Source organism: Melitaea cinxia, chromosome Z (genome assembly GCF_905220565.1).
Source record: "Melitaea cinxia chromosome Z, ilMelCinx1.1, whole genome shotgun sequence".
Lineage (NCBI taxonomy): Eukaryota > Metazoa > Arthropoda > Insecta > Lepidoptera > Nymphalidae > Melitaea > Melitaea cinxia.
Window position 1 is genome coordinate 6113464 of NC_059424.1, and position 27491 is coordinate 6140954.

Here is a 27491-nt window from a genome sequence, read left to right on the forward strand (position 1 = left end):
ATAAAATGATTGATCGATAAAACATTATTCACAATGTTTATCTTACATGAATTTTTTAATTAATTTTAATTATATTACACATATGCAATTAATCCGAAAATATACCTTATTATTATATTTAAATACAATTTGATATAAATAAATACATTATTATTTCTAAAATATTATTATAAAGGAGATATTCCAGTAATATATGTATGTAGATGTTACTAAAATATAGATACTTATGTTTGAAACAGCATAGGAATGTGAATAATTATGCTTATCAACCTGCCACATTCAGAAGTCATGAATGGAATTCGTGAAACAGTGCGAATACCTTACATTCTGAAAATACTTAGGGCAACCGATTAGAACCTGTTATTTTAGTAATATATTTTGCGTCACAATCTAAGATTTATTAGACAAAAACAAAAAATAGTTGTATATAGGGCTTTACTGATGCTAAACGAGGAAACAAAAATGTATGTTAAAACTACATTTTAAGCAAGAATTTTAAAATATCCTTTTGAAAAGTTACTAAATGATATAAAAATACAAGCAAACAAAGCCTATTGCAAACGCCTTTTTAAAAAATTGACGACTTACAGTATACTTTATGTATTTCTTTTGCTACCTAGCCTAGTGGATGGATTAAATTATAAAACGCACACAATTATGATTACACAAGTCTCGATCCCTAACGTCAACAATTCTTAAATTAGGGAGGGTTTTTTTTCTTTCTATAAAAATGATTTTTTGTTTAATATAAATCTGGTGCTAGGTAAGGTACTTTGGTGATTTGTTTACGTTGAATGTTTACACACAAGCGATTGCACTAACCTGTATCGGTTTCATGGGCGGCGGCAGCTCGAGGTCGGGCGCGTCGTCCTCCGTATCGTCGAGAGCGGTCGCTCCGCCCTCACCTTCTTCGACGCGCACATTTTCCGTGTATGGTAACTATGGTAGAACACGAAATAAATGCGTAAATGCGTAATGTTTGCTACCTAAAATGATTGTGTTACCTATACAGAACAAACAGACGTCGGAAAATCGTTACTTGTTTCAATAACACAGCGATGCTTTGTAAACGTTCTTCTAGGTATCTATATCAGGTATATATTATACATAGTCTGGCCATAAATACTGTTACAGTTAAAAATAAACAAAATGTTACGTTTTAATTTGAAATCTTTTATTTTTATATGATTGTACATTGTGTTTTCTCATTTTCGCGCCGATACATTGTTAAATATTTTGTGATATTAAAATGGAGTGGGGTGATAAAAAAAAACTGAATATGTGTGATTGCATTACACAACTCCCATACGCTTGGTATTAGTCAAATGTTTGTGTACAGGGCTTTTAATAGGTACAATAAAACCTCCTCTATTTGTGACAGAAAATTTTCTGACCATCCACGTACTGATCACGGGCATTATTCGACTTCATTGATAGTTTGGCGGGGTGTTAGCTATGAAGAAGTGACTGAGCCATATTTTTGTGAAAAATGTATCAAAACATCGGCACAAATGTATCAAGATACCAATCTTGAAAAGGTAGTTAAGCTTTAACCTTAACAACACCATGCTCAATAACCAAGAATGGACCTTTCAGCGAGACTCGGCACCGGGTCATAAAGCTCGATCCACCCAATCTTGGTTAGAAGAAAAGAAACCAACATTCCGAACTTCATCAGAGCTGAAGTCTGGCCGTCATCTAGTCACGATCATATTCCGCTGGATTATGATTTATGGTCAGTTTCAAAGAGTATGGCTTGCTCTAAATGCCATCATAATTTGGAGTCCCTAAAACAATCTATACGATTGGCAGTGAAGAATTTTTTCATGAAAAGAGTGCGTGCTTCTATTGATAGTTAGCCTCAACGTTTAAAGGACTGTATTTGGCCAATGGAGACCACTTCGAAAAAGCTTTATATATTTTTAATTGTTTCATATTAATGTAAATACACTGTAATATTAATAAATGTTACGTGCAATAGAAAAAATATATTTTTCTTTGTAACAATTTTAGGGCCAGACTATGAACATATATATTCAGATACATCGATCAACTTCGCTTGGTATCGTTGTGTTTTTTTTGAGTAGAGAGGCGTAACACCTCAGCACCAATCAGAAAAATACACCTCCTCTATCATCATTATTTTATCATAACATTTACATTACAGTTTAAAAAATTCATAAAACATCTTAATACTAACAAAAAACCTAATAATAATATTGGGACAATACCTTAATCTTCTTCTCGGAGGGCACTTTCTTCAACGAAGGCTTGTCGGCAGAGGCGGGAGATTTGGCACCTGATGGTGTTTTTTCACCTTTAGCCTGCGATTTGCTCGGGCGCGGTATCCACCTTCTACCGAAAGAAGGAATATCTTAGTGTATGTACGAATAAATTCTAAAAATGCCTACTATAGATGTAACTCTTGCAAATGAAGAGCAATTAGTTGATATAACATAGGCTGCTAAAACTAAACCATACATTTAGAAATTGTTAGTGCAATAGAATCTTATTTTTCGTCTATAAAATTTATTTTTGTTTGTAAAATTTAGTACTTTTCCTTTGCAGCAGGACAGTTTATCTGATCCGCTAACGTTCCCCTAATCTTCCCGTAACACAAAGTATCTAAGATAAAAGTAATTTTGCTATTTGAATTGAATTTTTTTTCTTCTTAAAGATATATTGTTACTTAATGCAAAATGCTATTGTCTCGTGAAATGTAGCGATTGTCGTCGTCCGCATAGACCACGAGTATTAAATGTATGATTGATACAAGTAACGTTATACATTAACCACACTATACGGACTGATACTTCGCGATATATCTCTATGTATTTTTTGCAATATCATATATATATATATATATATATATATATATATATATATATATATATATATATATATATATATATTCAATTGATCAATAGAGAAAAACTCGAAATAACTTTAAAATAAATTATTTTGAGTGTTAAGGACTATTATAAATTATATTGAAATATATAGTTTTCATTTTAAACACTACCTGAGCTAAACTATTGTATAAGTGTAGCGCAATTATTCTAATAGCTTTTTTTTACTCAGGAGTTTACACATTTTATCCAAAACATAATCATCATAAACCATTCAAAACTTTTAAACTGCGAGTGACTTCACATAACTAGGTACCTATATCATTTAGGAACAGCGAAGTTTCCTTGAATTATAATTTACACAAATTTTCTCTATTTGGTGAATTTATACCCAATATTTGAATCTACGAAGTTTACGAATCTGTGAATTGATTTCTTGTTATATCAAACGCTCATCTTATTTTTTGAACGTGAAGTTGTATGTTTTCTTTTCAGAGATTGAAGAAACAACAAAATTATTAACCTAAAGCAACTTTATTGTTTTTTTCTTTTGTCAAATTGTTTCCATAATCTCTGAACTATATCTATCTATAGCTAATAAAAATAGAAAAGCCTAAATAGTAATATTCACCAATCGTAAAGAAAAAGAAGTAATATTACGCTAAACATAAAGTAATGTCTTTCGATTAGGGCGAGTTTAATTTTTATATCAAATTCGTTTTTATGATTTTGTATGTTGAAATTCTTAGTTCTGTTTCCCTAAGTAATATTTCAAGTGGTCATTTTATCGTCATCTTCAACTGCGAAGAGACAATAACAACAGAGCCAACCATTTCTAATATAATTTCCAATACTACATCTAAATGTGGTGTTTGGTTTTTATACGTTTTGTAAATTTACTAAAATGTATACTGAATGAGATATAAATTAAATTAATATTGGAAAAGAAAAGCAGTTATATTGAGCTAGGTTTCTTCGAAATTTTATATCAAATATTTTCCAGTGTGAAACTTTTTGTTTCGCCATTACTTTGATTCATGAATAAAACTAATAGATTAAAATAGTTGAAAGAGTTTCGTGTTATTTACATATTGATGAAAATGAGGTGATCGTTGAGTTTCTTTTTTTACAAATGTTTTCCAATGTGAATGTATTTATCAATCAAATAAAAAAAAATTAAAATTAAGCTGAATATAGTAGAGATACACACAATATGTTCTATCTACTTACGTCACAGATTACACAAGTCCAAGAGAAAGATAAGATCAAAATATTATCTTGATAGTTAAGGCCAATATTTTTTTTAGGAAATAATAAAAGAATCGTTGAGATTCTTTCGTTAATTAATCACATTAGCTAAAGCCACAATGACATAATAAAAACCCTACCTAATATTCACAAAGTGCTCATAAGAAAATATTTATTATTTGTTTGAACTTTATAGAACGTGAACGATGATTATTTAACGATAATGATACCAGTACACTCACTTGGCGAGAACAATTTGACTCCACATCCTTATATTCATTTAACATAGCACACATCACAGACAATCACGTTCGCAAGTCTACTGCGTTAAGTTCACAAACAACCGACATACAAATAGTGTCACTTCATTGGCGCAAACATTGTTATCACGAATTGTAGCGTAAAGAGTAGACGAACGAGTCCGGGACGAGGAGGGACGAGCTGTATCAGCAAGATTACAGTGATAATTTTGTAATCTATTGGCCGGTAGGTGACAGTAAACGCTTCGCAAAATATTAGCTGCGACGGGTGCGCGACACGCGCGGGGCGAGCGACAAGCGGCGCGAGCCCCTCTAGCGCACGCCGCAAGCCGCACGCTGAGTCGCCCGCGCCGCCGCGCGCACTGGGCCCATCGCCAAAATCGTAATGCAACCAAACGTTCACTCCCATGACGCATCCACTGAAGAGCGGATACCGTGTTCTTATTATAATAAATCACGTCATTAATATCAGTGTGTTTTATTCAATTACAATACTTAGCGAATTCTGATAATAGACCGCTTACATTTTAACAATCATTAAAACTCATTTGAAACATATTTTCAAACTGTTTAGTGTATACCTTTATTAATTAAATTACGTATAATTAAAAGTAAAATTACATTTTTTGAAATAGTTCTATTACTTCTTCTTTTTCAATCTGGATAAATAATTGAACGTAAAAATTAAAATACGTTTCAAATTTGAAACGCACTAGTTAACTGCATTTCTAAAATACAATTAATGATAAACCATTCTCTAACATAATTAAATTCCGGTAACAAATATAATAAATATATATATTTTTAAAAGGAACTTAATTGACTATTTTGGAAATATGGTAGACTCTTAATACTTTACCATGTCCTTAAAATAGATCGGAGCAAAGTTTTATCATATTTTCTAGTAAAAAGTTACAAGAAAATCTTTTTGGTTATATAGTTTATAACTAACTAAAAAGTAAAAAAAAGACAGTTTCTCGCCACTTTTTATTTGTTTTTCTTCGCTAAAATGCATAAATTCAACGAAGAAGTTCGGTACATTTTAAAGTTTTATTTAATAAAAATAGGTAAAAAAACTTTTTAAGTTAAACGGTTTTATGTTAAACATACATTGCAATGTTTAAGATAAATGTACTAAAAACCAAAAAATAATAAAATAGATACAGTCGTGGGAATTATAAACATATGCATAGACTAGACTAAAATAAAACCGTGGGGCACGTCAATTGTCTACAATCGTTGATTAAAATGTTTGTTTTGTAATGTTACACTATAATTAGGCAGTTGTTCAACCGACAACGATGGACGTGTGATAAGTAGGGCTAGAATGTGGAAACAAGCTAGCAAGCTCGATTATAAGCGAGTTTTAGGGTTTCATAGTGGTGAGCGAGTAGTACTTTTATCATATGTTTTGTCGATTAAAGACAAACTACGAGCAGTGAAACGATTCCTCGCCAGCCAGCAGTGTGAATGTCCAACGATAAACTAGTTGAAACATCTCTTTTATTTACATGGAGTGTATAACTATTGGAATTTCCATGAGCAAGAAAATAGTAAGTAATTTCCTCACCGTCTGCGGGCCAACTGCCTATTTTAACGACGAATTAAACGATTCTTCTATCGCACATTAAGTCGATAATTTGTAGACAATTGACGTGCCCCACGGTTTTATTTTAGTGTAGTCTATGCATATGTTTATAATTCCCACGACTGTATCTATTTTATTATTTTTTGGTTTTTAGTACATTTATCTTAAACATTGCAATGTATGTTTAACATAAAACCGTTTAACTTAAAAAGTTTTTTTACCTATTTTTATTTTCTAGTTTTTAGTTTTTATTTCGCATTCTGTTTAATTCATTTAGTGCTTCATTATTGCAAGGCCCATCTTAAATATTGAGGTTGTATAGTGCACTGTATTCTTCTTGTCAAACCCTTTTATTTGATACCCATATTGGTGGGATTGATAAAAAATTGTTATCAGACATTTGGTAGCGGCGGCCAGCTTAGATTTCAATTTTGCATAGTAAATTGTATTCTACTTGTTGAGACCTTTCATTTGATACCCATGTTGATGGGATTGATAAAACCTAAGTTATCCGCCATTTCGTAGAGGCCGCCATCTTGGATTTTAATTTTATATAGTACATTGATTATACTAAGGGATAACAAGGTTCCACTACCACCTTGGAACTTAAGAAGCCGACCGATGGCGGGATAACCATCCAACTGCTGGCTTTGAAATACACAGGCCGAAGACGGGCAGTAGCGTCTTCGGTGCGACAAAGCCAGTACTGCGGTCACCAACCCGTCTGCCCAGCGTGGTGACTATGGGCAAAACACATGAGTTCACGTTATTTTTGGCGTAAACTTGTGGAGGCCTATGTCCAGCAGTGGACTGTATAGGCTGTAATGATTGATTATACTGGTTGAGCACTTTCATTTGTGATACCCATATTGATGGGATCGATAAAACCTACGTTATCCGCCATTTTGTAGTGGCCGCCATCTTGTATTTCAATTTTTTATAGTATATTGTATTCTGCTTGTTGAGCCCTTTCATTTGATACCCATATTGATGGGATTGATAAAACCTACGTTATCCGCCATTTTGTAGCGGCCGCCATCTTGGATTTCAATTTTTTATAGTATATTGTATTCTGCTTGTTGAGCCCTTTCATTTGATACCCATATTGATGGGATTAATAAAACATAAATTATCCGCCATTTTGTAGCGGCGGCCATCTTGAATTTATAATGATAATGTATAAACATAATTGTATTGCCACCAAAATCCAAAGTGTATACAAAATTTCAGATTAATCGGTTGACAGGAAGAGGGTGAAATTTGAATTACTAAATTTGACCCAAGAATAATAAAAAATAAATAAAACAAACGGGGTGAGCTAAATAAAACCGTTTAAAAAAGGGAAAAATTCAACTCGTGAAAAAATTTGTGACGTTAATGCAGTGTCAGTAAGAGTAACACAAAATTGTTTAAAGCGTTTCAGTCAGAGAATTTTGATTTCTAAAATGCAATGTTACTATGAATAATAGTGACGATATTTTTGAAAAAGTGAACCAGATCGCCATTTCAGTAGTTACGATAAAGCTGAATATAAGATTGACTGTAAAATAGTTTTGACCCACTTGAAAAAGGCTGACTATACAAAAAAGCTCGATATAAACTCACTGAAAGAAACCTACTATCAACAGCTGATGAGACTAAAGCAAGAAAATGAGAATAAGCGGCCATTGATCGACGGAAAAGGTGTGGTTTAACATCACGACAACGTCCGACCACATACGTCTTTAGCCCCTCAGTAGAAATTGAGTAAGTTGGACATGGAAGTCTTAATACATCCACTATATAGTCTCCCTATCTTGCATCCTCAGATTTCCATCTGTTTCGATCTCTTCAGAATTATTTATGTAGTATAAATTTGAAATCAATAAAAAGCTGTCAAAACTTCTTTTTACGATTACGGTTTAGTGAGAAATCCTAAAATCACCAGCAACGGAATCCTGACACTAGCTACGAGATGGCGACAAGTTATCTAATAAAATGGTACATATATATTACTAGCTGTGACCACGACTTCGTCCGCGCGGAAGAATGACTATGGCAACATTTTATTGGATATATATTTTGGTTTATTTTGGATTACAAACACCATCGTTTCGGTATTTACATGTTCAACGCGATTCTTTAAATTGGCATAACTTTTTAACTTATGAACCGATTGACATGAAAACCATAAATGTTAAGTGCAGGTCATATTTAGTCTTTTCATGTTGTTTGTTGCATTATATATTAGTGAAAACCGCATCTAATAAGCCGAGTCTGAGATTAGCGCATACAACACATTACATTTTACAACAACTACATTTACATTTTTATTATATGTATTGATAATTAATATAAATACTTTGTAAAATCTACCTTGAATTTCTATGTAAAGCATGAAGAAACTATTCCCCCGACCTAATACGTATACTAATACGAGTATATACACCATCCCTTTTCTTTTGTCGCACCAAACGAGACATTTCATCCTTTGTATAAAATGAAATTCATGAATACCCCTTTTCAGTCTTATAAATTGGACCGTATATAAAAGTAACGATGTATAAATTTATATTTGTTGATTTTTTTTTAATTCACATACAGACACACATAACTCAACTTGACACAAAAACACATCCCGACTAGAAATTACTGGGGGACCACCCAGTGTAAACAACTGGATCTCGTTCGGTTATAAGAGGTCTTTCATCATTAGAAAACCGTTACGAGAGGCCAGATCACACGAGACCCAGACTTGAAAACCCTTACAAAAACAAAATAACGTTAGGTTGGTATATTCTACCACACGGCACTAAGTAGAACAGCTGTGGGGAATCCCATTGTAAAAAAAAATATAACCGGTATTACCAGATGGGTTTTGATTATGAGTTAAATCTTAAGTGGGAAAAAAAAACAACGTATAAACAAATGTATTTTCCCGATTCGAAATACTTAATAGATCCTTATTGCAAAATAAATACCGTAGCCATAGTCATTGAAGTCATCAAATGATGAAATTTACAGTAGTACTTGAATTAATCCATGATGCATTATAATCCAACGAATATTACGGAGAGGCCATACATGCAGGGTCTGGCTATAAATGAAAGTATGCGAAGTAGAAACTCAAGATTGATAAGGGGTCGTCCATCAATCACGTGACGTGTTTCAGAAGCTTTTTAACCTCCTATCTCGTCTAGGTCACGTGTGTTTGTTGTTTTTTTTTTGGTTAGAAATCGAGTATTCAATAAAAAAATAATTACATGTGATATCTTGTGATATTTCGTAATGTTCTTCTGAACCCCTCTCCCCTCAATTGGATAATGGACAATCCCCTAGTAATTATATTTTTAGTATTAAATAGCCCCCAATCCAAAGAGAACACAATTGGACTTACACTAAATTGCCAAACCAAAGCCAGATATGTCTTTGCTTCAGATTTCCATATCGAGCCCACCATGGCACCCTAACAAGAACCCTATTGGTCGTATATTCAAATTTGTAGTCGGGGTTATATTATAACTTATATTTTAACTTTACCGCAAAAATACTAAATGGCAATGTAAAATGAGTTCGATTACGTCAATGAATAATATAAAATCATACTGAAAATATTAATATTCGACCAGCTCGATAGTATCAATTACTCTTCGATAAACCGCAGTCTCACCGAAATCGCCTGAAATCCGCTTATTCAGGTACGTTGTCTATTAATATTGAGTTCAATATTGTGATTTTACGGATTTACGGCAACCATTATGAATGGAAACCAGATTATAGTCCCATTCCATAATATAATCCTTTGTAATACAATTGAATAATATATGAAATTTTTTATAACTAAGAATTATTATATATACGTGGATAGAAGGTCGTTTGAATTTTACTCTTTATCATGCTTTATCGTCTTCAATCGTTTTTCTTTTTACGTAGACACAATAAAAATTTGTAGTCATTTTTCTATAGTTATATACTCAATTTGATTAATTTACTGTGCTTTACAAGTAGTAACAATACCACAAGTCTTTTATTTTATTGTTACAGCTGCAACTGTCTTAACATTGACAAATAGATTATTAACGTACCTTCATAATACTAATATTATAGATTATTCATACAATAATATACGTTATTGTACGAATAATCGGCTCGATATTGACGTATTCTGTAAATTAGGTCAGTTAGGCTTTCATTAATAGATATTATTAATACATTGTCGAATTAAATGCAAAATTCAACGCTTTGAGAAGTAACGTGTAAGAACGTAGTCTGTGCTGACCGTGATAATGACAGGATGAAACAATAAATCGACACAGATTTCTTAAGTGCTCCCTTCCCCTTCTTTGAGGCTGATGCGACGAACGATACTTATTTACCTCTATTACAATAACTATTATTTATATTTATGATATGAAATAAATATGACGACGCGTTGGCGCAAGGATCCTAAGCAATGCCACTTGTGTTGCGCGAGCGGTCGCGGGTTCGATCCCCGCTCACAACAGACCTTTGTATTGGCCATACAGATGCTTGTCGTTGTCTGGGCGCTTTTGCTTGTGTATTGTGTGATTCCAGACCACTGAAAGAGGGGGAAATCCTACTGCAGACGAGCATTTATAAATAACAATAAAAATAATAATATATACATTTCTTATAACATTCACACACGGTCGTCTGCTCCTATGATGAGCAACTTAATACTTGTGTTACATGTAACAGCTAGAGACACGGTAACGAATACAAAGTATCAATACTGTACTTACGAGTAGTATCGAAAAGAAAAGGTATCGTACTCATAAAAGTATCGATACTTCTAAGTGTCGATTACAAACACAAAAGCACTCGAGTACAAAAGTATCGGTATCGAATGGTAATGAACTCGATACCACAAAGTATCGATACTTTTTTCGTGTCCCTAGTAAGAGCCGACTGTTATACTGTAGGGCGCAGCAAGAATTTCCGGCTCAAAATATGGAGCTGCCCGACTGGGGTGTGCTACCCCACTCTACTCGACCTTACAGAAGATCACAGCTAAATAATACTGTTTTCAATCATTATTGTGTTCCTGTTGGTGAGTAAGGTAACCAGAGCTCCTGGGGGGGGATTGGGGATTTGGTCGGCAACACGCTTGCGATGCTTCTGGTGTTGCAGGCGTCTATAAGCTACGGTAATCACTTACCATCAGGTGAGCCGTACGCTTGTTTGCGGACCTAGTGATATAGAAAAAAAAAAAAAGAAATCTTTATATATCAAAAGGCAAGTCCCGACTCCCTCATCAACGCCCAGCCCAAACCCTAAAAAGCTGAAATTTTGCACAGAGTTTCCCTTTATGATGTATACAAGGAATAAGGAATGATATTTCGAAATTCAACCCTTAAAGGGGTAAAATGGTGGTTCAAAATTTGTATGGCGAAACAATATTAATTTCGATTCGAAACTTCGTAGAAGTACTCCCAAAAATAAAGAGCAAATACGTCTTTCGTGATTTTCCGATAATCAACCCCTTACGGGGTGAAATGGGGTAAATAAACCTCGACATGGGTGTCGTTATTTATATTTTTTGGGACGTTGATTGCGAAAATGGCAGTTATTTCGAAGTCTAAGACGGCGGACATGACATAAAATTAATTAAATTGTTTCCCAATACAAACTCTGAACTCCCGTTTCACCACTACTATCTATTACTACTATTCAATTCGAACGTTCGTAGGTGTACTCCAATAAAAAATAAGTAATTATAAGTTTTCAAACTTCAAATACATCATTGTAACATTAATTCTAATTAAATCTCATCCATGTCGAAACTCTACTCTGCAAGATTTTAAAACAGAGTAATGCAGCTCAAGTGCTGCGCGATTGTAAACTTATAGTTTGGGAAAACACAATGGCGCATAAAGGGGATTTCGAAGCACTAAACAGAACTCCAAAACATATCAGAGGGAACGATGACATGATAGGTGGAGTCACCGTGTTGTTAGCTGGATACTTCCGTCAGACTCTGCCGATAGTGCCGAGGGGAACTCGGGCTGACGAAGTTAAGGCTTGCATTAAGGCCTCAAATCTCTGGCCCTTAGTCAAAGAACTCTACTTTATGAAAAATATGCGAGTGTACTTGGAGGGCGATATTTGCGCTAACGATTCTCCGATCTCCTCCTTAAAATAGGAAACGGAGAATATCCGGAAACTGAGGGCAAACTACCTACTGTAAGCAACTTAATGCTTGTATCAAACCCTGGAGAAGAAAGCAGGGCCATAGGGCATACTGCGCTAACGGGCTCATCATAAAAAAATAATTACCATACTATTACATAGACCATAACGGACAACATTATTTTTAAATCATAATAGAATTTAATTTAGATGAGTTAAGTTGGTACTTAACTCATCTAACCGAAATCTTCAGCCTGTAATTCCACTGCTGGGAATAAGCCTGTTTCCCCGTGTAGAAGAAGGATCAGCGGTTAATCCACAACACTGCTCCACTGCCGGTTGGTGGATAAGTGTACATACTTATGTAAAAAATCATGCTCTCTTAATAATAATAATCAACTGTACAAATATTTATATTTCAACGTGTTTAACAATAATATTTCTTCGCTTGAGTGCTCTCACTTACAGCTTACTCCGAAACAGACCTATTTGAGGTATACTATATAATATAATTTTGTGGCAGAAGTACTTTTAAGTTTTCTCTTTTATAATAAAATTTTCATAATTAACGAAGATAACTTTCCCGACGTGAAATATGGTTTATATAACCTAGTGAAAAATAAAAAAGGCCGACGCTTGCACCTGTCTGTTTGTAAGCCACATAGCAATTTAATTAAAGTTACTTTGAAATACGTTGTAGTAAAATGAAAATATTGCAAGCGTCAATTTTAAAAAGTACCAGCAAATAAGTATGAATATGCTAATTTAAGTAATGAAACTGCTCACGCTTTATAAATGCATTTTAAATAATCGATCGAAATGTATATAAAGTGTATTTATTATTAATGACGTAAAATATATACAAATGATTTTATCAGATAACTTGTAGGACAAACATCTGCATTTACATTGCATAAAACGTTGCGTCAACTTGTGTCCCGAGTATTCGCTTCACCGCGGGACATTCCAAATATTCATAAAGTCGATAAAATGTGACTAAAAGGAAACGACTCGGAAACACAAAACACACGCAGATAACGTTATGACCGGAAACCCTTACTTGAGATGACTAATATGCTCTACGTAATATCGATTACGATAATTCATGATCTAATTTAATATAAACTAGTCGTTGCCCTGTAATCGAAAGTCAACCATCATTAATTTAATTTATAAGTTTTAACATTAAACAAAAGAGTATACATTATATGCGTGTGTGTGTAAAATACACGGTACTGTATAATGTTTTTCTTCTTCTTTTTTATTGATTAAATGTATTATTATTCGTGCATCACAAAAAAATATAAGCAATCTGCACTCCTTCTCTACGTAAACTATACTTAAGTGTGCGAAATTTCATACTCCTCCGTTCACGCAATTTTCTTGAAAAGGGGTACAAATTTTTTAATTCACATATTAATATATAGGTATTTCACTAGTATATTCATTAAAAATTATTGCCGATATTTGAAAGTTAGAGTAAAAGTAAATATTTTGTCACATATATAAATATTAGATTATCATTATGTTATAAACATAGAAATATAACACTTACGGAATAATTCCCTTTCTGTGTTTTCCGGGGCTGGCGGCGTTAGCACTTACACCGGGTTCCGAGGACGACGCTTCTGTCAACAAAATAACCACTATGAAGTAACAAGGAAAAAACTTTAATACGAGCCCCGATGCAAAATAGTTCGTCTAGTGTGAAATTTCTCTGTGAGATTTTTTCTAACTTCATTATTTTTGTATATCTAAATCTAATCTTTTAAAAATCTTCTTCTAAAAACTTTCCTTCTAAATTGTCTATCTAATTATGAACCAACGAACTATTTTACCTTTTTAATTTATACATATCCTGTTTTAAATTCGATGAAGTTATAAGCAAAATAGTTCGTCTAATTGTTAATCGGTGCAAAAGAGTTCGTCTATCGGTGATTATTCCTTCTTTGTACAATTATATTGCATAATTTAAATTTGTAAAAGTAATTCTGTGTCATTTGTCAAATGAGACAGTATAAATTCTGAAAATGTCAGTTTTTTTCATTAGTTTTCAAAAATAACAATGGATCGTGGCAAACCCGGGTGTGATGAGCTTCGAAAGCGAATAATTTGTGGGGTCGATGCTGGCAAATCAAGTTACCAAATATCTAAAGACTTGATACTTCCCAGGTATACAGTCCAATCTATCATTCAGCACTATAAAAAGAAGAGAACAACTTTTTGTTTGAAGGAAACTGGTCGACCACGCATAGTCGACACACAAGTGCAGCAGAAAACAGAATCCTGAAGAAAATTATCAAAAATAATCGTCGTGCCCGAGTTGGAGAACTCACGGTGCAATAAAAGGACATGATTCACAAAGACGTCTCAGTTGATACTTGCAAAAGAGACCTAAAAAGAATGGGTTACGGATTTTACACCGCTAAGGAGAAACCACTGTTGACTGCTGTACAAAAGAAAAGAGGTTGAAGTTTGCTCGTGATCATTTAAATTGGACTTCCAATCAGTGGCGTAGTATCATTTGGAGTGACGAGTCCAAATTTGAAGTGACAGTGTGACAGTCGGCGATGAAAGGAAAAAAGTGATCCGGAACAAAAATGAGGCATTTCATACTGATTATCTCAAACGCAAAGTGAAGTTTCCGGCGGAAGTGATATGGGGCTGTATGTCTGCACAAGGTGTTGGTGGTATGCAGTTTGTGGATGGTTCTATCAATTTTGCAAGGTATCAAAACCTTTTGGAAGAGAATTTACTGCCCTCTATTCCGTCACTCAAGCATCAAGATTCCTTCATTTTTCAACAGGATAGTGCTTCCTGCCATACTGCAAGGACAACAAAGACGTGGCTACTGGCGAAAAGCATCCCTACAATCGAATGGCCATCTAACAGCACGGACTTATCGCCGATCGAAACCCTATGGTGGAAAATGAAAAAAGGTTCTCCGTAAAAATCCATCAAGATCGAAGAGCGACTCAAAGGCTAAACTCTTGGCTGTCTGGGAGTCAATCACGCACGAGGAGTGTGCAGCGTTGGTTGCAACCATGCGTCTTCACATTAAAGCTGTCATTGAGAGCAAAGGTGACACAACTAAGTGGTAGACGAACTATTTTGCGTGAGTGACAAGGGTAGACGAATCCTTTTGCGTTATGTTTTTTAGAATATTTTTTTTTTTTTTTCTATGATACGTACAGTCATGAAAGAATTTCAAATATGTTAAGATTAACTTTATTCCTCAAATTGTGTATTACCTACCACTTATAAAAGAGAGTTTATGAAAATTGGTGCGATTAGGTGACTATAGTACGAGTATACTACGTGCGCGACGTTTTCCAGTGAGCTCGTGACCACGACCAACGCAATTCCGTTGCAAAATGTGTCGCCCCAAAAAAAATTAAAAACTATATAAAAAATATACATATTTTACAACATATCTAACAGTATTTTCGTGATTAGAATAGTATTTCCAATTTGATCAAAACGATGATTATAATAAACGATATAACGATTATTGTATCATCCATCATTGATGGTAAGTTTGTAAAAGGATGAGACAAATTGATGTTTTTAAAAAAGTCTGTTTAAAGTTTACTTTAATTTACTTAATTTATTAAGGAGATTTGATGATAAAATTATCATATAAAAATCGTATTATATTTTCCAAAAGAGTATCGATATTCACAACCTAAATGATAATTATAGTGGACTAACATTTCATAGCACTTTTATACGTCGTAAATTGAATTTGGTTCTATTAAAATTTTAAAAATATTTTTCTAATTTTAATTTGTTAAACGGTTCCAAAATAAAATTTACTATAAACCGTATGCATAAATATATTAAATTATATACAAATAATAATTATTCCTTGCAATGGATAGTGGTATTATAAATTAATTTTATAGGGGTGGAGTATGAATCCTTCCCTCTTGATACCTGATATTGCTTTTAGTTGATTGTTTTTTTTTTAATGTATTTATAAGATTATATTCTTACAAGGGAAATCTGTTATGTTTGTCGTCTTTCTTAGTTGAAATACTAAGAAATTTAGCGTTGTCATTAATTTTTATTAAACAGCCTTACTCTAAGCCTAAGCGGTAGAATGCAGAGTTGAGTTATTTTAACTTTAATTCTGTTAATATCATAAAATTATATCAACAGCATACTGAACAGTCACTGCAAGATTGTAAAAGTCAAAAACCGAGATAAAAACCTTAGGCGAGGCCCTATGAAGCAAGGTTCGCAGCAAGAAAGAAGATTAGATATTAAAATTTTTCATTCTTTGTAATATCATTCTTTGTAAAATACTTTGTTGTAAGCGTTTATGTCACGCGGGATAAATGACATAAGATGTAGAAAATAATACACCAGTTCGCCTTTGAAAATGATATTCTAATGTGTTGTTCAATACTAACGAAACTTTATTAAATAGGACGGACGACGGTCCATTTGCATTCCACGAGAAAAAAAAAAATAAAGTACAATAGATATAAGTTAACATCTAAGGGAGTTTGGGTTTTATAAAAACAACGCTTTCAACATTTCAAATATACTCTGTGTTGGTGAACGAGTATTGAATTATGAATACAGATTACAGATAGGTACTCGTATCTAACACCAAAAAAGAAAGTAACAGAAGATTCCAATCTAAACATTTTATGACGAGGATGGAACTGATCTGTGAAAAATAAAGCGAAGCTCAAGAGTCAGGGTCTCAATGACTCTAAGAGCAACAGTATATATGATAATTAGTCGAGGCCAAGATATGTTACAAATAGTAGGCGTTCAAAACCCGAAGGTGAGAACAACTTATAGGATATAGTCATTTTCAGAGCTACTAACAATTATAAAATTATAGGCTGATTAAAACTTTTTAGTTTGAAAGGAGGCATATATTTAGGTACGATTCCGTTAAAGGAAACCGATAAAGAACATTTTAGGATTGTGTGAGATTTAGGGCAGCGATTCAGCAACGTTGTTTATGTGACAATTATGTCATTTATATTTTTAGTCTACTCTAGTAATTGAAGATGTCAATTTTAATTATAACTATACATTTACTGAGACATTACAAAAATATGAGGTTTAGAGGTAAGTCTTTCGTTATAAGTTGTGTAAATAAGTGAATAGGAAAATACAGTAACGTGTCATAAATATAGGGATGTTTTTAAATTTTATGGATGATTATTAACAAAGAAAAAAAATGTGCGGTTTCAGTTTATTTACATAAGACAAGAAAAAAAAACTTATTTAAATATAAAACACTTTATTTTTATTTTTCAAACTAACGTAGTTTAAGTGTCGAGTCAGTGACCGAGTTTTACAGGTAAGTCAGTTATTTATGTCCTATCCGATATATTATATCCTATGTATTAACAACATTTTTTTTTCAAATATGTGGATTTTAAAGTTACCTAGTAATGAACAACGACTTATTCCGTTTCATTTTCTTTCACTTATAATTTAGCTAATTAAATTTGTATATGAATAACTGCACAACAATTTTAAGTGCGATAAATAATATATATATTTAGGCTATGGTATGGCTATATGCCCCTAAAAGGAAGGGTGCCAGTTAAATAACACGTTGCAAATGTTATATGTCCAGAGCTGTATGAGTCTATTAAAACTATAAGCGAAGACATTGCTGCTATTAAATAAATATTAATAATATAATATTAAAATCGTTCGGATTTCTTATTAACTGTAGCAGTCGTTTAAGAAACCGAATCGACTGGAATGCAATTCCTCCAATCTTGTACTGAGGCACACCTATTCTTTATTGTAAAAATATAATGCACTTGGGCCACCACCATCATCACTTTAACCTATCGCAGTCCACTTCTGGACGTAGACCTCCACAAGTTCGCGCCAAAAATGGGGTGAACTTATGTGTGGTGCCCATAGTCACCACGCTGGGCAGGCGGGTTGGTGACCGCAGAACTGGCTTTGTCTGACCGAATACGCTACTGCCCGTCTTAGCCCTGTTTATTTCAAAGCTAGCAGTTGGATAGCTATCCCGCCATCGGTCGGCTTTTTAAGTTCCAAGGTGGTAGTGGAACTATGTTATTCCTTAGTCGCCTCTTACGACACCCACGCGAAGAGACGAGGTTGCTAAATTCTTTATTGACGTAACCACACAGAATAGCAGGTACTTGGGCTTTCTTCATAAGAACAACTTAACTTGGATAGCTCGTGTCAACGAAGTCAGCAGTATAATGTACTACACCTTCCACTCTCTTAAGTGTCTCCAATTTTTTCTACAATTTGAAACTAAAATTATGCTCGCGCAATCCCTTTTCTTACCCATGCTCCACTATACAGATGTGACGCAAGAGCTACTTAACAAATTAGAGCTTCTACAAAATCTTACGATACGCTACGATATCTACGCCATGTTTATTTTTAGTTTTCGCAAAAATTAATGCATCTCCTATTTTCGTACTAAACTTAAGTGGCTCTCTATCCACCTTCGCCAACTTCCCGATCAAGTCTTACCTACGTCTTCGTACCTTTAATTGCCTTCTACCCTCATACGCTCAAAACAATCTTGCATAACAACAATGTTCGAAGTTCCTAGGCACAACACCAACTTCCGTTTAAATGACTTTTCTGTACGCGCTCCTAAACTTTTGGAATAATTTCCCAAAATTCATTCAAAACAATCTAACCCATTTAGCGAACTTTTGTTGCATTACAAGCCTTTTTCAAATAGACCGAAACTATTTATGATCAATTCTCAGATCATCAGCTATATCGTGACTATTCAAATGTCGATCTAGCTCCAATTTTTCGAAAATGTCGTCACGTTTATACGTAACTAGGTGAAAACAGTGAAATGCACCTGTGACATCAAAATTTTATGCTACTCTGACTAACACTGCATTAGTCCATTAAACGTTACAATTTTTTGGCTTGAGTCGCATTTTTCCTTTTTTTAAACGTAAAACTTTAAAATGTACCGAATTTCTTCGTTGGGTCCACTCATTTTGGTAGAATGCAAAACAAATAAAAATAAGATTATTTTAGTTTAGTATTAAAATTGAATAACCATTTTAATACTTAAAATTACTCTTCGTATCCAAAATATTATTTTTTTTACACGAAAGCTAGTTGAATGTTTGTTTTGTTTTTCTCTATTTTATTAAAATATAATATAATATTTAACATAAATCTTTTTTGTCATGTTATGATATTTGTATCAAGTGCCACAACATATTGCTAGCTATAGAAGAGTTTCTAAAGAATATGAGGGAACTAAAAATGGAAAATGAGAACTGATGACTTTTCTCAATGATCTTATAAATCACAGCTTTTGGATTTTTATAAGTGAACATTGCCCGAGTATATCGATCGTCAAAACTAAGAGTAATAAGAAATGTCTACATAAATACGAGATAAATTCGTTTATTAAGCTTAGTTTATCATCTTTGCTCACCCGCCTAAAAAGCTAATTAAGGAGTAAGTAAGTATAAGCAACTGAATATTTAAATATTTGGTTCGAAGTCCAAGTAAAACTAGATTAGCAGCCGAAAAACCGTCAGCAGTTTAGTCAGCGGCGTTATTTTTAAGGTGTAACGGTAAAGCTGCAAACAAACCTCTGTTTTAGAACCATTTTTTGTTTCTCTGTCCACACGTAGCTTTCAACCACCGACAGAAGCTTTCGTGAATATTATTTCTCAGTGCATACATTTGCGCAATCAACTTAAAAGGTTTAGATGGATTGAAACTACCGTAGTGCTGGATTGACCTCATGGCTTTATTGTAAATTGGTGACACGATTTTGCTTTTGAATAGTGGCTTATGTTACAAAATATCATTCGTTTATTATTTTAATACTAATTAACTGGTAACAATTTCCTTATTAACCTGATTCTGACAGTCAATAATCAACAACAGTATTGCAAGTAATACGATAGATACATTTCTTCTTTGGGTGGTGAATTTTATTTATTTGTTTGTAATATTAAAATACCCGTTTTTTTACTAAATGCACATGGATGTATACACGTTGCATATACCAAAATAACATTTTTTTACAATTTTTGTCTGTCTGTCTGTTTGTTCTGGCCAATTTTTGAAACGGCTGGACCGATTTTGACGGGACTTTAACTAGCAGATAGCTGATTTAATAAAGAGTTACTTTTATTTTAGAAATTTATTTAGCCTATTTTGTAACTGTGAACTTAACATTTTCTTTTTAATTCCACGCGGACGAAGTCGCGGACACAGCTAGTAGTTGTATAAATTAACTGTGTCAGTACGCGAAAGTCGGAGTCGTAATTAACTTTGCAACATCTGCTTTGATAAGCTTTTGAGCTCTATGACGCTTAACTTAGATCATGTTAATTTGTTGGTCGACCGTGTACGTATAATTGAGTTAATTTTAATTGGTCTTTACTTTGACTTGTGTCAGTCAACGTAGTTGACGCTGTAGATGAAAGAAGGCTGGGAGGTGGACTAAAGTATCATAATTTCAGCCGCACACGCACAGATGCGAAGTTATATTTAAATCGACATGTATAGTACGCTCATCAGAAGCAATGTTAAGGTTGAATTCCGAAACGCTTGCGTCATGAAAATCGCGCCTGGGATAAAGCCCTGACCTTATATTTTACGTAAACAATGCGTCCTCGAGCAATTATGTAGAAAACATTTTTCTTGTACGTATATCTCTTTATTCCATACAGCTTTACGTCCGTAGTTAACAATTGATAAATCTTGTAAATAATTAGACTAAGCAAGTTTTATTTTAAACTCATAAAACTTACATTGGCAGTAAAAATTTGGCTAATTTTATTGCAATATTTACCTATTATTTTAATGTAAATCCTTTTTTAACCGGTATTCGAACAAAAATCTCATTTGATTATTTGTACGAACTCATATAGGTATTAAAAGCCATACGCTTTGTAGACTAAAAAGGGCTGTTAATAAGAATATATATTTGTCTATGCATACGAAAACTGTTACTTTCGTACGGACAAACTAGTAACAATATATTATGAATTTGTAATACCGCGAATAAAAATCTTTTAAATACTTGTTATTTTGTTAAGTAAATTAAATAGATATTATTCTAATTCTAATAAATAAAATAATTTGTCAAAAAAGTCGTAAAAGTAAACAGTCGACTTTTCTGTTTTGCAAATAATTATGATTTGTTTATGTGTGTATCAATTAAGAAACTATGTTAGTGGTGTAGTTGTTCTACTTCTGTGCTTGTGCTGTAAGGGGTTGTTTATTTTCTTTATAGTTGTTTAAGGAGTCAGATTTTATATTGCTCTATAAATATTTTATTAATTTCACACTTTTCATTTAGGATTCATCGTCTTCTTTATTATATATTTTTCGTAGTAAATTTCGCAATCCTAATTAAGTACCAGATTTTTTAATCAAAACTAGTGTCAACGATTGTTTACAAAAATATTCAAAGCTGTTACTTAAAGTGTGAAAAATGATGAAAGGTACCTAAAAATATTATTTTATAACGATAACCCACTTGTTGCATTTTGACGATTTTAATTTTTAATTTTAGCTGTATCGCGTCTGGTTGTCGCTGTGATGAATTTCAATTGTTGTCATGTCTTGTGTGACACTCGTAATGTTAATACGAATCGATTAACGTTAGAATCATAAAAATCGGTCAACGCGTTTCTTTACTACAACTCCAAATAGATATAAACATACACATATACATACATATACTTCTAAATACATTACTCGTCTTTGTGTCATGGAGTCGGGAAATATATGAAAATATTTTACTAAATGAATCATGGTATAATTAATTAATTATAACAATAAAACTATAAACGAAAACATAAATTGACGCTTTTTATTCGTATCGAAACAGTAATATATTCTTATACCTTGCTTGCTACAGCTGAAAGTATTGTAAAACGTCACTTTCGCGTAGCTCCCAGCGTCATTGCCGTTTCGTTATTTCACACGATTTTACTTCCCATTCTTAATATCGCGCGCCTCATTCCTTATTTCTTAGTGTTAATTTCAAAAATATGAATGTGTGGGTTAAAATAAAACTAAATTGTGGAAAATAAATCCAAACAAGTACGTATAAAGAGTGAAATCAGACAGTTAAAAAGTAAAATATCAAAAAAAACCATGAAAAGGCGAATCAGGTCACTTGTTTTTATTTCGACTTACTTTTTTGTTTTAGTTTTACCGTCACAAACTTGTAACAAACTTCAACTTTCTAAAACAAAAGGATTACTTGCGTCTTTCACATTTATTTGGATAAATACTTAAAACTTCAGTTTTCTTAGACTATTCTATCTCTGATGCCCCGCACATAAAGAAGAATCTTAAGTAACAAAATAATTCCATAACTTTATAATAAAAACTATTGCATTATTATTATTACATAACTAGCTGTGTCCGCGACTTCGTCCGGGTGGAATTTAACAAAAAGTTATTGTTCAGTTCGCAGAGTTATAAAATAAATAAATATCTAAAATAAAAGTACCCAAAGTTACTCCTTACTGCATCAGTTATCTGTCAGTGAAAGTCCCATCAAAATAGGTCCAGCCGTTTCAGAGATTAGCCGGAACAAACAGACAGAGAGATAAAAATTGTAAAGAATGTTATTTTGGTATATGTACCGTGTATACATCCATATGCATTTAGTAATAATTGTGTTTGCAGGGAAACGAAGAAAAACCGACTTCAGTTATATCGACAAGTAATACAACGTAGGTAGACGAAAAAATAGTCAAGTAAATACGCATTATCAAAGATTACTCCAAAAGTTGTAATCAGATCTCGATGAAATTTAAATGTGACCACATGATAAACATCGGCTTTCGATTAAATTAAAAATCATTAAAATCGGTACACCCAGTAAAAAGTTATGCGGATTTTCGAGTTTCCCTCGATTTCTCTGGGATTCCATCATCAGATCCTGGTTTCCTTATCATGGTACCAAACTAGGGATATCTTCTTTCCGAGAAAAAAGAATTATCAAAATCGGTTCATAAACCACGGAGTTATTCCCGAATATATATATACGGTCATTTTTATATTACAAAAAGACACTTCAATTTTATATATTTGTATAGATGTATAGATGACAGATATGACTCTATAGTTAGTTGTATATCGTTAAATTTAAGTCGATTTACTGTCTTTTGTATTTCAGTAAATGTTTAAATCACTTTTAAATAAATTATTTAACTAATAATATTGCGTAAGACAGTACAATTCTAAATCTATAATTATTATAAATATTTACTGCTTAAAATTCACGTTGATAATAGAAACTGAAAATATATTTTCATTACTCGTACGTACCAAGATACAATATTTATGTTTATTTTCTGCTCACTCACACACAAACCAATATTATCGAATTGATGTGAAACTCTCACGTTAATGAAATGTTATGAAAACGTTTGAAAGAAATGGTGAATAGTCAATAACAAAATGTCTGTTTGTAGGACTATATCTTTTTTTCATTAAATGAAAATGAATCTGAATTAAGTATTAACAGAATGTATTGGTAAAAGAGGTGAGAAATTCTTATAATTACTGTTCCTGTACAGAACGAAGTTTGTATGATCCATCATCCCTAAATAAGCAAGTGTTTAATCCCCTGCGATTACGAGTTCAGTTTAATTCTACAAAACACGCTCAAATATGTGCTCCAAAGCGGGAAATTAATCGATACTTGAGGGATTAGTCCTATAACAATTACATTTGACAAAACTGCATATTTACTATTCCTAGTTGAACTGAATAACAAATGTACAAAACAAATTAGCATATTTGTAATGAATTGGCTAAATAATATACTAAATGGTATGTAAAAAGTACCATACTTAAAACGGTTATTTAAAAAAATTCGATCCCAATATAAACAGTATAATTTCATAGGACAAAACGAATGTAGTATATCTTAAAAATTATGAAAACCTATTATCGGTTTCAATTATACAATAATAAATGACGCCGCGTTGGCTGACGGTTACAGCCACGGATTGTACCTGTTGCGCTGGCGGTTGCGGTTTCGATCCCCGCACATGACAAACATTTGTATTGGCCATTGAGGTGTATGCCGTGGTCTGGGTATTTGTGCAGTCCTTCTGGGGTTTCCCCACCGTGCCTCGGAGAGCACATTAAGCCGTCGGTCCCGGTTGTTATCATGTACACCTGATAGCGATCGTTACTCATAGTAGGGAATATATCCGCCAACGCGCATTGGAGCAGCGTGGTGGATTAAGTAAGCTCTGATCCTTCTCCTACATGGGGAAAGAGGTCTATGCCCAGTAGTGGGATATTACAGGCTGAAACGTGCAAACGAAAGTAAAAGTAATGGAGTTCGTGACACCAAAACGATCGTGACGCTGGATTGAAGAAATTCGCCTTTACAATGGTTGGCATATGGCCTGAACTCTAAATATTAAAGTTATATGGTAACTTATTGCGAAAGGTATTTTGTAAATGTTACTATTTTAGTCAATACTAGACAATTCAGATCAGATAGATAGGTATTATTATCTAGTTCTTATGAACATAAATCTTACTGACAAGTCAACAACATTATTAAGGTTATGTTTTCAAAGACTATACTTCTATAATAATAAACATAAGAGTCGGTATATATGCCTGTGTGTCAAATACATGATAGAGCGTGTAATATATAAATAAATATATATATATATATATATATATATATATATATATATATATATATATATATTATTTAATCTTTTTTTATGCATCCTTTAAAATTTATCATTCTGGACCCCAACTTTCGTAAAAAGTGGTACAAAGTTTTTGCATTACGTATTAATATGCAGACGATATTATATACTCCCGATTCTTGGAGTTTCTATTTCTATTACTTATAATTTTAATATAACACTGAAAACAGAGCTCAAAATATTTTTTTGAGTATTCAATATTAATTGAAAAACTAAAAAATATGGTGTATTCACTATTGTAAACACTTGAATAAATAAATTACCGTTAGAAAATAATGTCTTTATTGCCTTTATTATTAATTTATTAGTGAAGAATGTTTGAATAATTGCTCTCTAAATTTTTCACACACGACTGAAGTAAAACTTACGAAACTACTCTCTCTTTCTTTCTATCTTCACTAACTTATATCTCCCTCTAAGCTTCCGTTCGCCTCGCCCGATCACACTTTTCGTAACGCTCTCGTCACGCGTTCACCAGCCTTCTCCCCAAGTCAAGCGTGAGTAAGGAAATTTTACTTCAAAAAGGTTAGAGGAACTGCAGCATATTTGGAATACTTGTTTGTTTTTTGAGAATCAATTTAAAGAGGAACGGGATGGCTCAATAAAAAACACATTAAATTATTTGAAAATTATTAAACTTTAATAATAATAACCATCAAATATGACAAAAACAAGGAACATTATCAAAATGCTTATCAAACTAAAAAAGTCCGACAACGAGATTTGACTTAGGGTGCAGATAATTTGAAATAAGTATTCCAAATTATATTCACATTTATTCTATGATAATTGCTAATACTTTTTCTGAGAAACTAAGAGATCCCTTATCTTTTTACCAGTTTTATAGTCTTTATTTATCTAGGTAATCGATCTTTTTAAACAACCTACCTTAAAATAACATCTAATTATTAAGTGATCAGCCACACTAATCTCAGATCAGTATTAAGTTTGAACTTACAGTTTACTATTGTTGCAGTAATCACACATATCACATCACCGGATTCATAGCCACTGCAAGCACCATGAACCCATAATTCGCACATTAACCAGTGTACCCATTCTTCACCCCTTTTATCCTCGTGATATTTTCCGTTACAGAAAAAACACTCTGCGTCTTCGTCAGTAGGGTCGTTTGCAGTTTCATCTCTCGTTACTACATCGTCTGAAGAGTGTGTTATTTCTAGATGTAGCCCCAGGATTTCGATCTGATGAGTCACTGTCTATCATATTTCTTTTTTTTTGTCTTTTTTGTTATTTTCTTCTTACCTTTTCCCTTAATATTTTTTCCGGTGTTCTGTTTTCTTTATCTTACTTTTTTCGTTGTGCATGGCGTTCTCCTTATAAAAAAAAACTTGGAGATAATTGCCGATTTAGCTGGCTTACGACCTATATTGCTAGTTCTCAAAAAAAAAGCAATAATTAATATCTAGTCATAAAATGTGCATACAATTTGGAATATTCCAAATTATGCTCACTTTCGGTATTCCAAATTAACAACATAACATCCTAACCTAAAATTTGATATCACATTTTTAATTCTAGAAATATTCACAAAATCATAGTAACATCATAAACTAACAAGTTTACTTAACAGCTTAAATAATTATAATGAAGATTTAAAGAATTACAGTAAATTATTATCACTCATTGCATTCTTACCGAAAAAGTTTTCAAAGCAGACGTCTCGTTCACTTGAGGCTGGTAGCCAGAATGTCAAGATGGCGTCTAGTTTTTAATATTTTTTGGCTTTATGTGTCCTATGACATTATGTTTAGCGCATAAAAACACAGATGGCGTTTATATTTATTTAGATATCGAAGTATTCCAAGTTATCTGCAGTATCCCAAATATGCTGCAGTTCCTCTACTGTCACTATTAAATTAGATAAACTACCGAATACCGCAAAACCAATATTAACATTATTTATAAACGAGAAAATTCCAAACATGAAATTATATGATTGTATTTATTTACACACAACTATTCGAGTTGCTATCTCGGCGATCTAATTACATCCAGAGCTACCAAGAGAGTGGGATATTTTGTGAATGAAACTATTTAAATATATAATCCGATTTAGACTGGATCGAATAGCAAGTATGAACTTTAGATTTACATCTGTTTCATTCAACCTAGCCACCAATTATCCATGTTGTTGTGGCATAATTTCCTCAACAAAAAGGAGTAATATACTTAAAATATTTGGAACATAGTACGAAAATCAATATAGACAAAGTTTAATTATTACAAATCACCTATTGGAACGCTCTTCACGATATATTTACACTACAATTACTGGTATTTACCCAAGCACTTATTATTGTTACACTTTTTATTGTTATATAAATACACAAGACGAGGAAAACCATCTAATTTGTCTAATATGGAACAAATGTAATAATAATTTAGTTTATTTATATAGGTCAATATTTCCTTATGATTCTCAATATATTGTGGTAAGATAAACTTAACAATAACTCAATAATAAGGTTTCGTTTAAAAACAATATTGATTACTACGTATAATAACAAATTAGAGTTGAACGATTTCCGTATTCATTAGGGCCATCGTTTTGAATACTATATTACTTTTGAATACCGCTTACATTGGCTTTAATACTGTTTTATACATCGTACTTACAGTTTCACACAAGAGCGGAGTATAAACAAATTAACGTATAAAATGTAAACACTTA

At 32.9% G+C, this 27491-nt stretch overlaps 1 protein-coding gene across 1 annotated transcript in view; it reads right to left on the reverse strand.

Moving 5' to 3' along the window:
* LOC123668990 (kalirin) overlaps window positions 1-27491 on the reverse strand; it is a 117652-nt gene that overhangs the window by 23591 nt on the left and 66570 nt on the right. The window contains exons 30-32 of the mRNA XM_045602672.1: window positions 13630-13702; window positions 2232-2355; window positions 823-939 (exon numbers count right to left, since the gene is read on the reverse strand). Coding sequence (XP_045458628.1) covers window positions 823-939; window positions 2232-2355; window positions 13630-13702 — 314 coding nt within the window. The remainder of the gene's footprint in view (window positions 1-822; window positions 940-2231; window positions 2356-13629; window positions 13703-27491) is intronic.